The sequence below is a fragment of the Ipomoea triloba genome, chromosome 11 (genome assembly GCF_003576645.1).
Source record: "Ipomoea triloba cultivar NCNSP0323 chromosome 11, ASM357664v1".
Lineage (NCBI taxonomy): Eukaryota > Viridiplantae > Streptophyta > Magnoliopsida > Solanales > Convolvulaceae > Ipomoea > Ipomoea triloba.
In genome coordinates, this window is record NC_044926.1 from 12,675,947 (window position 1) to 12,693,091 (window position 17,145).

At 33.3% G+C, this 17,145-nt stretch overlaps 1 protein-coding gene across 1 annotated transcript in view; it reads right to left on the minus strand.

Annotated features, from left to right (window-relative positions):
- Positions 1 to 4,696, minus strand: part of LOC115996529 — a 10,768-nt gene extending 6,072 nt beyond the window's left edge. Inside the window, exons 1-6 of the mRNA XM_031235790.1 lie at positions 4,192 to 4,696; positions 2,558 to 2,746; positions 1,256 to 1,348; positions 671 to 853; positions 456 to 558; positions 187 to 372 (exon numbers count right to left, since the gene is read on the minus strand). Of these exons, the coding sequence (XP_031091650.1) occupies positions 187 to 372; positions 456 to 558; positions 671 to 853; positions 1,256 to 1,348; positions 2,558 to 2,746; positions 4,192 to 4,419 (982 nt within the window). The 5' untranslated portion in view covers positions 4,420 to 4,696. The remainder of the gene's footprint in view (positions 1 to 186; positions 373 to 455; positions 559 to 670; positions 854 to 1,255; positions 1,349 to 2,557; positions 2,747 to 4,191) is intronic.
- Between the last annotated feature and the right edge of the window lie 12,449 nt (positions 4,697 to 17,145).

The following is a 17,145-nucleotide window of genomic DNA, read 5'->3' on the forward strand; positions in this document are numbered from 1 at the left end:
AAAAAAAAAAAAAAAAAAAAAAAAAAAAAGAAGAAGAAGAAGGTAAAATAACATATTGTATCAATCAGAGAAACAAGTCACAAAGTAAATGAACAAAAGGAAATATATAAATTGTGAAAAGAAATTCATATCAATAAAATTATAGATATGAGATAACCCTTAGAAAATATTCAAAAGGGTAAATACCTTTGCTCACACTGCGCCCAAGGTTGTTGTTTACCCGTAAAGGATCAATTACATTAAAATGCTTAGAAACAAATGGGGGTCCTTGATTTTCCTGGACTCCAGGATTAACAGCATACACAGAGTTACAAGCATCAAGAAACAATTTTTTCAGAAGTAACTCTCCGTTGTCTTTGCGAGGAGGCTCCACTGTTTAATTTACACAAGAATAATAGTGAGTAGCCAATTAGCTAACATCAAAAACTATAGAATAATATTTCAAAATAAATTACCAATTACATCAGGGAGTGACCTCATGGGTACGGGTCCCCACAGGCTAACACAAAAATTATCCCAGTCAAATTTGCTGAAGAACTCCAAGAAACGGAATAGCACCTGAGTTGAACATTAATTTTTAAATGAAAATAAAAATAGAAAGATCCAGCTACAAGTCTATAAGATCAAACCAAAAACCATGAAAAGAACCATCAAGACTAGTTATATCAACCTCAAGAGGTCCAGTGAAGGTATTGTTGAATACATGAAATATGTAAAGAACCAAGGTCTCCAGGGCATAAGTTGAAATAAGACCATGATGAGCACCCAGTATACGGCTTTCATAATAACACCATGCTTTGATCAAAATAATGCTACGCTTGAATAAGTGGTTGTGGTTTATCAGGTGATCAACCTACAAAATAAAAAGGAATAAGAAACATCTAACTTCATAAACATCATTCTTTAACAAAGGATTAATGGGGGACAGGTTTATAGCAACATACAGTTTTCCTCCCAAAATGCCCATCACAAATTTAGCCACAAATTTGTTGCCCACTCTAGTTAGTAGTTTACCCACTGTTTAGGAGTTCTGAAGAGTGAAGACATTGGAATATTTCCTCCAAAAACTAGCTCCCTCCCCATCCTCCAGTTTCCTATTAGTTTCTTACTTTCTTCCTCTCTTAAACTTCGTCACCTTCCCACTTCTCTCTTTTCTACTTTCTACTTCCCTTCTAGTCCTATGTCATTACTTCTCCGAAGCATTATTAATAACACCTAATATCACATTATAAGGCATCCAGAATATATTACTAACCTCCTCAAGGAAGCAAAGGGTACACAACCCACCAAGCTGATTAAAAGATATGTCAACCACAATATTTTCAACCAGACATTTAATTATCTTTACCTGCCACCCAAAAGAACATGAATTAGATAGAGAATAGTTGGATAAATGAAGCAGCCAAGTACCGGATACTTTATTAAATGAAACCATCCCAAAAATATATGAAATGAATATCGAACAGAATAATTGCTTATTCATCTTGAAACACAACACAGCCAATTTAAGTGTCAACTGATCCATCTATAAGACTGTCACTGCAACACATTGGGAACTTCACAGATCTAACTAGTATCTACATAATTCTAACAGTCCAATGAGACATTAAGATCGCCACCTTCTTCACCTACAGAAGTTAATACTAAGCTGCCTTCAAGACACCTTCTTCCATTAGGTCTACTGGTACTCAATTATGATCTGGTATGATGTCATTTTCATGCTGACGAGTGAAAATAACAAACATGTTATAGGGCCAAGCAATTTCTTGACTACTACAGTTCTTTTGTAATGGCAGCAAAGGCTAAAAGCAAGAAATTGTCCATAGGAAAACATCCATTTTATATGTTTTCACACAACCAAGGGATATGTCAGGTATTCATGCATCTCAAATCACAACACATCCAAAAAAAGAAAAAAGAAATGCTCACTTGCATAATTCAACAAGAGCATGAAAAGAGGATAAGTGAGGTATGCATGAGATTTCTTGACTACTACAGTTCTTTTGTAAGCAAAAGAAGGCTAAAGCAATTGTCCACAGTAAAACATTCCTTTTGCATGCTTTCGCACAACCAATAGATATGTGAGGTATGCATGCATCTCAAATTACAAGGCATCCAAGCAAATGCTCATTTGCATAATTCAACAAGAGCATGAAAAGAGTATGCATTCCTTGCTAGTCAACCCTAAGAATTTTCCCTCACACATGAATGTATAAAGTAATTGTAATACAACATAAAGACAAAGTGGCAAATCAAATGCAATGAGACAATCAATCAATTGTTGGGTGTGCAGTTCATTTGTTACAGTTTATAGAAATTCTGCAAGCAACATACAAAAATAAAAATAAAAATAAAAAACAGCTATAGCCACTTCACTGCTATTAGGCTCACATAAATGTAGAAAAGTAAGACCTTCTGTAACCCCAAAATACAAGGTTAAATAATGTATATTCATAATACAGATAGATGCAATAGATGGACTAGTCAGAATGCACATGTGAGATATATTTAAAAATGAAATGGTTAGATAAGAAAAATGGCAGGGAGAGTGACTTACTTCAGCCTGAATGTATTGCACCTCCTTAACATGAAACTCAGCATTATCATTCTTTTCCTCTTTCTCTAGCATGTCACGAACCTGATAGGCCCATGTATCTTTCAAATTCTGATTATTACTAAAGGCTGTTAAGTCAATATCCCCATCAGGTAGATAAGTCTTCAAGGGCATAGACCCAAAAGTAAAAACCTGGAAAAATATAAAAATGAATGTGATAACAATTGGCAATTAAATTATCAAATAGTCAGATATTTCACTTGTTTTTAGAAATTTTAGTAGGATGAAAGATACCAAACAGTAACTCTGTCAAATTTCTTCCATTCAGGAGGATGAGGGATACTTATGAAAGAATGCATACGTTCACTGCACCTCTAATATAATATCTTCTCCAAAGATGATTTTGCATAAATTTATCTTATCTGCTCAAGAAACCTTGTAGGAAATATCGGGGGGCATTTGGTTCACTACTTTTGAGCCCACAACTGGAATGATTCACATTCCAAAATTTGTTTACTGATTTTTAGTACTTCGGAATCAGAATGGAAAAAGGCTACAATCACTTTTGCCTATTCCCTCCTCCAACCAAACTCTCATTGCCATTCCCAGTTTCTCCATGTTTTTTCCTTTCATTTTCACCATGGAATAGGGATCTTCCATGGTTGTCCTTTCCTTCCACCTCAACCTCACATGAAAGCACCCTCTTCCAGGCCTCTATTTGGCACGGAAGATGGTACTACTATTACACCTCTTTATGTTCCAGCATCTATATCCGTAGCTTCTTGACCTTGGCACCCATTGTTTATTTTGTGTGACTTGCTCATTTTTGTAGTTTGTTGTTGTATCTGTTTCTGTTTACTTTAACTTGGATTCTAGAGTTGTAAATATCTTGTTTACTTTAACTTGGATTCTAGAGTTGTAAATATCCGAACAAGAAGTTTGATAATGGTTCTCATTCTAGTTTAGTACCAAACAGACAAGCTAGTTTTCCTAAAATTCATTCTCATTCCTTAAATTTTTTATTCCCACTCCAATTCTAATTCCCATATTTGAACCAAACTGCCCATAGATATGCTCCCATCCAGCTTTATACCAAATGCAACAATTATATTCCACTTCCTTTCAAATGCGTGTGCTTTGTATCCTCCATCAGCACATCATAACAAAGGTAACAAAACCTTAAATTATCCGACTACTTCAGACTTCAAATACTATGCTGAGTTTGACCTACATAGTGGACAACTAATAGTCAGTGTACTAGGCATCTAGACTCCCTCATCATGCTGTTCGGGGAAATATGGTCACAACAATAACTCTGTATAATGTTTTCATACTGATAATCATAACCTAATTGTCAGAAGATGAGCATTTATACACGCTATTGTTCATAACCTAGGTCAAGAAAATTTTGAATTGACTTCTCAATTCTGAAACTTCACTAATAATTCCAATGAATGAATCATAAATGCCCCTCAACTCAGAAAATGGATACTATGTCAAAATAAGTCACCATTTCTCATCACATCAATCCATGTTCATCAAAGCCTGACAAAAGGCATGCTAAAAAAGAGTAGCTCAACACACTAGTGATTAATTTCAGAACAATATGAAACGAAGTAAGAAAGTACTTTGGCAACCTGACAAGGGAAGCACTTCATGATAAGTCGCTGGACATAATCAGCTACTGCATTTCTGCGTTGCTCAGATGGTCGGGTGGGCTGAATGCAGGATATAAGCTCTGCAGTGCGCTCCTCTGCCTTCAACCACCTCTCTGAGTCCAGAACTCGGATCATCGGTGCAGCATTGGCCAATAGCCCATTTGGCAAAAGCCTACCGGGCTCTGCCCATTCCTCATGTTGCCCCATTCACTACAGCTTTCCCAAAGCACTTAAAAGTACTCAATCTCTCCGCATAGGAGACTCAGAATCCCAGTTCCTCATAAAATACTACCCAAATTCCAAACCCAATCTTCTTTTGCACCAGAAAAGCTAATCAAAACGAAACTTGCCATCATAAAAACCCTAAAGTACAGTAGAAGTGTAACTTTTTTGAATTAACAAAGATACAACTGACTAAAATTGAATTTCCAGAAAATCACACTTCCCCGAATAAAAGCGAAAAACTTAAAAACAAAAAAACCAAAAAAATAATAATAATAACAATAACAAAACAAAAAACAAAAACAAAACAAAACAAAAAAAAACAAAAAAAAAAAAAGGAAAAAAGATACTCGATAAAGGGAGCCCAAATCCCTGATCAGATGCTTTCAAGGGTTCAGATTATCAAACCCTAAAGGTGCTCTGCTATATATCTATCTGTGTAATATAATATGTATATGTATGTACAGAGCAATCAACAGACAACAATGTCGAGGAATCAATGGAACCCTAAAATGACAAACCCAAAGATCTTTTCTGTTTATATGAAATGATGATTAAAATTAAGGAAGAGTGAGAACAGTGAGCAGGGATCGAGAAATGGAAGAAAAAAATTTAAAAATAAGAAATTAAAAAATGAAAAAAAAAATAAAAGTTTTCTTTTGTTTTTCTATTGGTTTAGAGGGAAAAAAGGGTGGGGGATTTGGAAGCACAGATTGGAGTGTGTGACTGTGTGTGAGAGAATCAGAATTCAGAGAGAGAAAGCGAAAGGGGAGAATTGGTTTTGACGACTGAGGATGTGGGGATTTTATGGGGTTGCTGTTTCTGGAAATTTTGTAGAGAAATAGAAGAATGTTTTTTTTTCTTTTTCTTTTTCGATTTTTTTATTTAGATAATAAATAAAAATTTAAAATTACAATCCATATAAAGTATGTTTACTTTGAGCCTACACTTAAATAGGGACGTGCCGTTACCATATTTGGTGCGTGCAAGGGTGAATTCAAAAAAAAAAATTGAGTGGTGATAAATATTTTTAAAAAAAATACCCTTGCCAATGTGGTCTTTCAAATTCTTACAGTACAGAGGATAACATTCACATTATTTAGAGCATTCCTATCAATAATTTTTTTGAGAATCATGTCAGAGAAATAACGAGCATTTCTATCAATAGTTTTTTTGAGAATCATGTCAGAGAAATAACTAGTTCATTGCATTAAAACTGATGTGGGAAAGCATTGTTTCATTCTTAGTTGTTCCTGCAAATGAGAAATTAATGTCAGAAATAAATATATTAAAAAAAGAAAGCAAAGAGCTTGGGAGATTGAGAGTGGCCCACTCTCAATCTTTCTTTGTTTTTATTTTTTTTTTTTTTAATTCTTGCGGTTGCGACAGGCACACAGCAATTTTATTTGAAAAACATTTAATTTGTTTCTTTTTTTTATTGGTTTATTATTTATATTTATAAATTTATCCCAAATTTTAATTATATAATATATATTTTTGAATTAAATTTTGAATGATTTAATTACAATTAAAATTAAAATGATTAAAATAAGTAGTGCAACAATGTATATTAATTTAAATGTTAATAATTACCATTTTAATTAAATTTAAGTAGGTTTATTTTAATTAATTTTTATAAGTATAAATTTATAATTCAAATAATTAAAGAAATAATTAAAATATAGAATAGAAAATCGTGGGCCCATAAAAAACTGTGAAAAAACTCCAAATTGATGTGGAGAAGAGTTTTTATGATTGGGTGAAATAGTGGATGATCAGGTGGAAGCTGGGGCCCACAAAAAACTTGAGAAAAAACTCCAACTGATAAGGATGCTCTTATATGGGCAAGTGTATAGGATGTCTTATTCTACTGCACACTTCCCTTTTGTACTTGTTATAGTTGTTTACCATTTCATGTATATTCTTTCGTAGGGTTTACTATTTATTTTATTTTATTTTATTTATCTTAAAGTTATGGATTTCATTCAACTAATTTAGTTCTTTATTATTTTCTACTGTCCTAAGTATTGCAAAAATCACGCTTAGGTAGCGTCAGCGCCTAGCGTATCACCATAATCGATGGTCTAGACGGTCGCCTAGGCCTCCTAGGCACCGACTAGGTCGTCTAGTCAACCGATTGGCTATTTTTTTCAATGCGTTATTTCACTCAATACGACATCATTTTGAGCGAAGTAACCCTAATTGGGTGTTTGGTTGGAGGAAATTACAATTCATTTCCCACTTAATTCCCACCTAATTACGAATGCAACAAAATTCCTTCGTTTGGTTGGAGGGAATTGCAATTCCCTCATTTTCATGGAATTAGAATCCCATAGTCCCCCATGTGATTTTAATTTCGTGGATTTTAGGAAGAAAAAAAAGATAACCCTAAAACAAAATTACCCCTCCCTTATTTTAACTTATTGATGTCTAACCTTCCCTTCAAAATTATAGAGTGTATTATTCTTCGACTTCCCTTTGTGTATGTTCCTTTAAATATTTATATGCAGCAACTATTCAAAATTTACATTCTTTATATGCATTGTTTATATACAACTTTCGTGTATGTTCCGTTGAATTCTTTATATGCATAACTCTTCAAAATTTATGACTACCCAAATCAAATGTTTGGGTTTTTTTAGTTCAAGAGATATGGTAAATGAGTGTTTTTGAATTTAATATGTTATATTTTTTGGGACTTAAATATGCAAATGGGTCCAATAGATACTTGTCATTTAAGATTAATAATAATAATAAGGGAAAAGGGTCAAATAGACCCTTCAACTTTACTCAAAAGTGCAATTAGGCCCTTGAACTTCAAAAAAGTGCAATTAAACACTTGAACTTATCATTTTAGGTCAAATTAGTCTAATTTACCGGTAACAAACAGGTTACCGGTAAAAATATAGATGTTGACCACCGTTGACCACGACTAATCACGGTTCACCACCGTAAAAAAAAANTAAAAAAAAAAAAAAAAAAAAAAACAATTTCCGGTTATCATATCCACCGGAGAAGACGACGTCTCCAACAACTGTCGGCGACCAGATCTGTGGGCAAAGGAATTTTGATTATTGCAGTTGAAATACACCTGGTAAGTTTAGAAGCTCTCTTAATGGTGAAATCAAGATAGTACTGCAACTCCAGCTCAAACATCGACTACCAAAAAGTCAAAATATAAAAAGTAAAACATCCCAACTCAAAAACAAGAGAAAATGGACCAAATTATGCATAGGAGATGTGAGAGCGCAGGCATTCATAGAGGGAGATAGACATAAGGCACCTTGTGGCAGCGATTGCAGGTGAAGCGCACGAAATCAATCTACCGACAATCGTCGACGGAGCAATGCTTTCCCAGATTTGGAAATGCCGGTGTCCCCATAATCTATCCATCCGGGAAAAAAAATTCAATTCTTCTGAAATATATGTGGAATCGAACCACCTAGATGAGAGAAAAAAATCTGTGCAAAATCCAAGTCGTTATATTATCTGAATTCGCCCGGATACGAGAGACAATTGGGGATTTCGAATTCCGCCTTCCAGAAAATATGAGAGAGACCGGCGGAATCCGACCACTTCTGAAACATCGTAATTTTCAATCAACTCGTCGTATAAAAAGCCTTCTCCTGCCACTTGATTTTTTTTTTATTTAAACTTTTGATGGTCACCGGAATTTTTTCGCCGGAATGTCGTCGGATTCTTAAATGACCGGTTATTTCAGGTCAATAACCTGCTACTGAGTTTAGACGCCCCCAAATAATAAGTTCGAGTGTTTAATTGCACTTTTTTGAAGTTCAATGGCCTAATTGCACTTTTGAGTAAAGTTGAAGGGTCTATTTGACCTTTTTCCCTAATAATAATAAACAATGGACATTTTGGACTTTATACTACTTATTCCTTCCCAATTTCCATGTATACCAAACATTGGAATTGAAATTCCCAGTAATTTTATTCCTGCATACCAAACACTGGAATTTGAACTCTCACTTTATTCCCGCATTATTATTTTCCCATGAACAATGTTGCGAGTTCTCTTCCCATGGACAATGTTGCAAAAATCGCGCTTAGGCGCCGATTAATCGCCGCCTAGGCGCTAGGCGGTGCCCGGTCGCGTCGAGGAAGGCTGGAATCGGCCTCCTCCGCCGGCTAGGCGCCTAGACCTAGGTGCCTAGCCGGTCGCCTCGTCTCAACCTACTTCTGTCGGAAAGAGCTAAAGTAGTACAGACTCGCCGGCAATGGTCACCTCCTCACCGAACGGAGCTGCAACATATAGATGACAGAGAAGAAGGAGCGAAGCCGGAGAAGAAGGAGCAACGCCGAAAGACGGACGAACTGGGTCACCGCCGAAAGAGCTACAGCTTCGCCTGCCATGGTCGCCGCCTCGCCGGACGGAGCTACAACCTATAGCCAACGGAGAAGAATAAGTCACGACAGAAGAAGAAGCTACGCATCCGGTGATGTTTTGAGAGAGACGAAAGTTGAGAGAGACCGGAGACGTATTGATGGTGATGAATTTGTGAAGCAGACAGAGAGACGTATTGATGGAGTTGATGGTGATTGCTGATTGGTCACAATTAGGGATGACCACGGTTCGGTTCGAATCGTCCGGTTCGAACCGAACCGTGCACTGTTGGAACCGAACCGGAACCGGAACCCATAAGGTTCCGGTTCCGGTTCCATGCTATTTGGAACCGGAACCGGCGGTTCCGAACCGGAACCGGCGGTTCCGAACCGGAACCGGACGGTTCCAGTTTGGAACCGTGTATATTTATATATATAGTATTGTATTATATACTAAATAACATATATATTATATTATATATACTAAATAACATATATTATATATTATATTATATATTACTAAATAACATATATTATATATATTATATATTATATTATATATTACTAAATAACATATATTATAATATAATATATATTATATTATGTAATATGTTAAATAATGTTAACATACAAGCAACAGCGCATCAGCGCTAATTGAAGCAACAATGCATTTTGCATTGTTGCGTCCAGCGCTGATGCGCTAAAACAAAAAAAAAAAAAATTTTAAAAAAAATGAGAAGTCCGGTTCTAACCGGCGGTTCCAGGGTTCCGGTTCCAGAACCGGACTGGAACCGTCTAGGTAAGGTTCCGGTTCCGGTTCCGGCTATCTTGGAACCGTGAACCGGCGGTTCCGAACCGGAACCGGACCGAAACCGAACCGTGGACACCTCTAGTCACAATGAGCGGTGATGTTTAGAAATTGGGAAAGATTTTTTTACTTTTGGGTATTTGTGTTTGCAACTTACCAAGCTATATTACATTAAAAATATAAAAAAAAATGAAGGATAATAATCGGGCGCTCCTAGGGGGCACCTAGCGTTTTTTTCAACCTTACTCATGGAATTATAATTCTTTTCTCACTTAATTCCCTCCCTCCAACCAAACGCCCCCGTAAATTGTTCAAACTCTTGAGTTTTTTAGGTTAATATTAATACTTTAGTATTAACTATTAAAGTATTAAATAGTTTATAATTATTAGTTTAAAAAAAATTTAAAATTATAAATAAATTTTAAAAAATAAAATAAAAAATACACAGGCACCTAGGCAGCGACTAATTGCAGCCTAGGCGCCCCCGAGCGCCCTAGCAATTTTTTTAACCATGGTTGTCCTTTTATTCAATTTGCTAAGTTTCACCCTTATCTCGATTGTCCTTTGGAAGACTTATTTTGCCTTTTTTTTTTTTTTTTTTGTCTCAAATCAGAACATTTGAGGGGAGTTTGTTGGCTATTTCGTGGGTTAATTTCTCCCGTGCATAAGCTCCTACTGTTGCTTATATATAGCAAACTAATGTAGATAACTTACATTTCTCTCCGGTTTGTTTTGGTTTTCTCATTGTGTAAGCTGCTGTCATTTTTTGCTTTCATTTCTCTTTAATTGCTTTTGGTTTTCCACTTGCCTTCTCATTTATGATTTTTGTTCGAGTTTTATCATTGTATTTGTATGAACTATTTTGGTCAATACTTTAATTATTACATATATGTCATGTTGTCTATTTTCTGCTTTCATTTCTTTTTAATTGTTTTGGTTTTCTACTTGCCTTCTCATTAACGATTTTTGTTCCAATTTTATCGTCGTATTTGTATGAATTATTTTGGTTGATACTTTAATTACAACATACACCTTTATTATGTTACTAGTTTTGCACGTTTATTATGTTACTAGTTTTGCACGCGCATTGCGTGAATGGGTTATTGAATGTTGAATACCTAGGTAATTGAATGTTGAATTTGTTTATTTAAATATGTAACTCAAAGTATATGAATCCAAAATAATATAGAAAATTCATTATAATTGTCATTAAAATAAATATTTCCAACTTTGTAAAATTCATAGTCTAAATATTTGGTCTAAAAATGATAGTCTAAATAAATACTACTTTTGGTTTGGATTTTTCTAAGTATTCTTAATTCTCTTTTGAGTAACATTGTCATTGTCTTCATCTTCACTATTTGTCATCTTCCTTTTTGTTGTAGTGTGTTATTTGCAATTGGGTTACTATTGGTAACATAGATGTAGGAAGTTATATATGGGTTTCTTTTCAGGATTCATTTGGTTCAACCATTATTGTTGAATGAGTTATTGTGAATAAAGAAATCCCTAGTTTAAGGAATAATATTAGATAAAATAGTAAAAGTTTGAACAATTTAAATATGATGTAGTCCAAAATATTACGAGATAGTTTCCTACTTCAATTTGTTAGGTTATTTGAATACTCTCATTGTCAACAAATCCCCGAAGTAGTTAATATGATTGACTTCAAACTATTCTTTTTTATTTTTTTCACGGTATTAATAAAATACTAATTGGTAAATAAAGGGAAAATGACACTTTTTCCCTCTATGTTATGTGCTTATAGCACTTTTTCCCCATGTGTTATTAAAGTGGCAGTTTTTCTCCCTCAGTTATTTTAAAAGTGGTAGTTTTCTCCCTTGTAATATTAAATTGACATTTTTGCCCTTAAAAATAACCATTTCATTTATTTTTATTCTCCAACCAATTATTACTAATATGTATGGAAGATCACAGTTCGATACGAACCTAATCGAACACTGTAGCAATTGAACTTAAATAGTATAGACGGTTACGGTTACGATTCAGAACCGAAAAAATAAAATAAAATAATTGTTGAATTTAGACTATTCTTAAATTAGAAATAAAATTATAAAAATAAATAAATAAATAAGTTTTGATTGACGGTTCCAAATCGAAATTGGAACCGAACCGTACCGATTTATCAAAATAAGTGTTTGATCATTTTTACTATATATGACTGTAGTTAAGTTCCGGTTCACGGTTCAACAATTATTTAATTTTATTTTTTCGGTTATGAATCGTAACCAGAACCGTCCATACTATTTCGGTATGATTGCTACAGTGTTTGGTTAGGTTCGAACCGAATCATGATTATCCATACCTCTAATTAATAATTTGTTGGAGAAGAAAAATAAATGAAATAATTATTTTTAAGGGTAACAATGTCAATTTAACATTTCAGGGGGAAAACCTATCACTTTAATAACACAGGGGGGAAAAGTGCTATAAACACATAATATAGGGGGAAAAAGTGCCATTTTCCCATAAATAAATATATAACATTATTTTATATTATAACTTTGCTATTTAATTACAAGATAGTGTAAAAAGAAGATAATGAATAGTGTAATAAATATCAATTGATGAATTTGAATGTAAAGAATCTTTGCATTGGAGAAAATAAAGACAATATAACTAATGGAATTATTTATCTTATTTAAATATATTTGAAGGTAAGAAATTTTTGCATTGTAAAAATATAGACAATATAACTATTGAAATTATATCTCTTTTTAAATTTTTTGATAATGAATTCTTTTTCTTTTTTTTTTGAATAAAGGCATTGTAGACACCAAATTATAAATTAAAGAAATGCATATGTATTATTTTTGTTGTTGTAACTACTAATTTATTTATTTAATTTAATAAGAGTAATAAAGTTGGATAGTTACTTTTAAATAATATACTCTAACATATTCGTAGTATATGTTCAACAATATGCCAACTTTGGGATGGGGTTCGAACCTAAGACCTTTCTTATAGAAACTAGTTTTATACGCTCATTGCGCGAATGGGTTAATGTCCAATGTTTATATTTAAATAAATATTTGAAAGTATATCAATGTAAGATTATATAGGAGAAGTTTATACATGGTAATTGAATGTCGAACTTTTTTATTTAAATATCTAATTCAAAGTATATGAATCCAAGATAATATAGAAAATTCATTATAATTATTACTAAAATAAATGTTTGCAACCTTGTAAAATTGATAGTCTAAATATTTGATCTAAAAATAATAGTCTAAATAAATATTACTTTTAATTTGAATTTTTCTAAATGTTCTTAATTCTCTTTTGAGTAACAGTCTTTATCTTTACTATTTGTTCTCTTCCTTTTTGTTGGTAGTGTGTTATTTGCAATTCGGTTATTGTTGGTAGCATAGATGACAACGTCATGCAATGAGATTATGATATAGGAGCTATGGACTTTCCTTTAGGTGTTCTGTTTGGGGTTCATTTGGTTCAACCATTATTATTGAATGAGTTATTGTGGATAAAGAAATCCTTAGTTTAAGAAAAAAGATTAAATAAATTAATAAAAATTTGAAAATTTAAAATATTATGTATTCCAAAGATATTAAAAGGTAGTTTCTCGCTTCAATTTGCTGGGTAATGGGTTATTTGAGTACTTTAATTGTCAAACAAATCCCCCAAGTAGTTAATATAATTGGTTTCAAACTATTCTTTTTTATTTTTTTTCATAATATTAAAGAAATACATATGTATCATTTTTTGGTGTAACTACTAATTTATTTAATTCAATAAGAGTAAAATAGAGTGATTCCGCTTCAATTTGTTGGGTTATTTGAGTACTCTCTTTGTCAACCAATCCCCAAGTAATTAATATAATTAGCTTCAAATTATTTTAAAATTTTTTTTCATAGTATTAATAAATACTTTGTAAATAAATATATAACATTATTTTGTACTATAACTTTGATATTTAATTACAAGATATTGTAAAAATAAGATAATGGACAATGTAATGAATATCAATTGATAAATTTGAATGTAAAGAATCTTTGCATGAGAGAAAATAAAGACAATATAACTAATGATGAAATTATTTCTCTTATTTAATTTAATTTTTTGATAATGAATAATTTTTTCAAATAAAGGTATTGTAGACACATAATTCTAAATTAAAGAAATATACATGTATCATTTTTTGTTGCAGCTACTAATTTATTTAATTTAATAAGAGTAAAATAGAGTGAGAAACTTAATTATGTCAAATTTGATTGAAATGATGTTCGAACCTAAGACCTTTCTTATAGAAATTAATGGGTAAGTTAAAAGTTAACGGAATATTAACGGAGAAGAGAATATTTAATGAAAAACTTAACGGATAATCATAAAAGTAAGGTTAAATTAGGTAATCTCTATTAATAATATTAATCTGAATTATCTTAATCATCTATTTGATTAAATAATTCATCTGAACCATCTATTTGATTAAATAATTTGACCGCCATTTTTTCTACCCATTTTAGGCCTAACTCTCTTTGACTCATATAATTAAGGATAAATTAGGAAATCTCAAGGAAAATTATAAATCTAAACAATCTGAACTATCCATTTGAGTTAATAATTTGACCGTCATTTTCTCTATCCATTATAAGTCTAACTTTAGTAGATATACACATGATGAATGTTGTTTGAACCATTTCTCTGCAAATGCTTTTGCTTAACTTTGTGCTTTCTTTGTTGGGTCTTTGTCTTTTGTTACAATCTATTCCATCTCCATTTCTACTTTCGGCAGCTAAATAAAATTTATGTCGTAATATTTTTAGACTATCTTAGATAGGATGTTTTTTTTTTTACTACACACATCACTTAGCATAGCAATTACTATCCGTTATTATCAAATGAGTGTGCAATGAACCTTATATATCAATGTGCTGTAATTATGAATGGGCTGATAAAATGCATACATTGGTTCTTTTAACAAAGGTTTTATTTTTTGTCATTGGAATAGAATAGTTTAATTTAAACCCAATGGGGTAGCTCAAGTGGCAAGTGAGCACTCTTTGTGGGGAGGAATTTCAGGAGAACCCGGGTTCAATTCCCACAAGTGACGATTCCCTCTGGGCCAGCTTCCGTGCCTCCCGGAGCAAACGTCCCCGGACCGTTAAACAGACGGAGAGAAAGACCTTGCAAATTTACCAAAAAAAAAATAGTTTGATTTAAAAAACAAAAACAAAAACATAAAAAGAACAAATAATTATTGGGAAAAAAAAAACCTGGATCTTACACATGAAAGTCAAAACTATAAAAATGAGGGAATGCTTGATCACAACGGCTATGAACATATTGCAATGTCCCATTATCATCAAGAATAAAAATTTTCAGATTTTTCCTGTGATACCTTGAACTTTCAAATAAAATTATTTTCCTACAAAGATTTGTTAAACAAAATTATTTTAATTACTACGGATATTGTCTCAAAATAATTTTTAAAACAAAATTTTTAGTATAAATATTTCTAAGGTTACTTATGTTATTATAAGCCCTATTTATATGATATAATTTGTATCTTAAATTTTAACCCAAAAGTCTATCTGAGACGAACCTGTGATCCTTGCATTATTGCTCTGAGGGTAACAAAGTCAAAAATTAGAGGCTACAAATTTCAATATGCAATCAAGCCGAATTAGAAAAAATTTTGAGTAAATGGCAAAGGCAATTTTTTTAAAATTAACAGAGGCATTAAATGTTGCAGATTAATTAGTTGGCAAAGTCTATCAGATCAAGTGGATTCAAATTTGAAAATCCACAACGGGAAAATAACTTTTTCAAGTTATAAAAAGCTCAAGAAGACTTGAAGACAAGCAGGCCGGGAGTTTACAACAGACTTACAACGATTTTTACAATGAGGGGACAACAAATTAAAGTACTAATATTGAGCTATACACGAGAGAAAATTCAAGTCTTAGAAATAAATCTTTATTTCTTGTAAAAGCATCTCTACTGAGTGTAGAAAGAGGGAGAGTAGCAAGGAGCTTGTGAAAACCTTAGTGATTATAACTTTGTGCAAGACACTCGGGAGAACTAACACTACAAAAAAACGCGGAAATAACGACGATTTTGCGACGGATTCATTCCATTGCTAATTTAACGACGTAATAGCGACACATTTATTTATTTTCAAAAAAGTGGAAGTTAACGACGGATTAGCGACCCTCTAGCGACGGTTCTTTGCGACGGAGTATATTTGTCGCCAAATCTGTTGCTAATTTTAGCGGCAAATTACCGCGCATAAATTTGAGACGGCTTAGCAACGGATTTTTGGCGGGCTGATTAAATAATATTATTTTCTACGGATTAGCGACGGCACACTATCCGTCGCTATCGTTCAAAGCCTATAATTATTTTTTTTGACAATATAGCGACGGAATAGTGACGAATATTATTATCTGTAGCTATCTAGCGACGGAAATGTATCCGTCGCTAGCGATGGATATTTGAATTACAAATTTATAATACATATAGCGACGGATATTTGAATCCGTCGCTAGAGATAGCGACGGATTCAAATATCCTCGTTAAAATACCACTCCCGAACTACATGATTCGTTTTTTTTAAAAGAATTTAGCGACAGATACATATCCGTCGCTAAGTGAATAATACTGGATTATTATTATTTGTGGGCTTCTAACACTCTAGCGACGGATACCACATCCGTCGCTAATATCCACGGTTAATTAATCTCTTGCGTGTGTACTGTAGCGACGGATTTGTGGTTCCGTCGCTACGTTGGCCGGTTATTCCCGAATTTTTGTTAAAAACTTAGCGACGGATTGATGTCCGTCGCTAAACGTTAAAAAAAAAAAACCAGCCGAAAATGGCTAAATGTGATAACCCTAAACTCTAACGCCGCAAACACAAACGCCTAAACACAAACACAAACGCTGCCCACGAACCGCCACGGCCCACGGCCCACCGCAAACACAAATGCAAGTACGTGATTTTAATTGTGGTTAATTTTTTTTAAATTTTAGCGACGGATAATTCCATCACTAAGTTCAAGCTAAATGAAATTCAATTCAAATAAATTAGCGACCATAGTATCCGTCGCTACATATAACGACGGATATAGCGACGGAAAATTCTGACACTAATAATAGCGACGGAAGTATCCGTCGTTAATACCTTGCAAATTTTGACAAAAAATCGTCGTAGAAAGAAATTAGCGATGGACAAAGTGTTAGTATAGCGACGGAAATTGTTGTCGCTAGTCCCTCACAAATGTCATCGACGAATTCGTCGTCGGACGAAATTTAGCGACGGATTCTTGTCGTTTAGCGAGGGAAAATTGCGTCGCAAACCTTAGCGACGGAAAAAAATTGTGTCGCAAAATTCTAGCGAGGAGGGTTTTTGTGACGGACGAAATCCGTCGCTAAACTATTTAGCGACGAAATTTCCTCATTTAGCGACGGAATTGTCCGTCGCTATTCAGGCGTTTTTTTATAGTGTAAGTGTAGTTTTATGTGAGACACTTGGTTGGTGTAGGAGCATAGCTTTGTGCGAGGTGCTCGGGATTGAATATAGC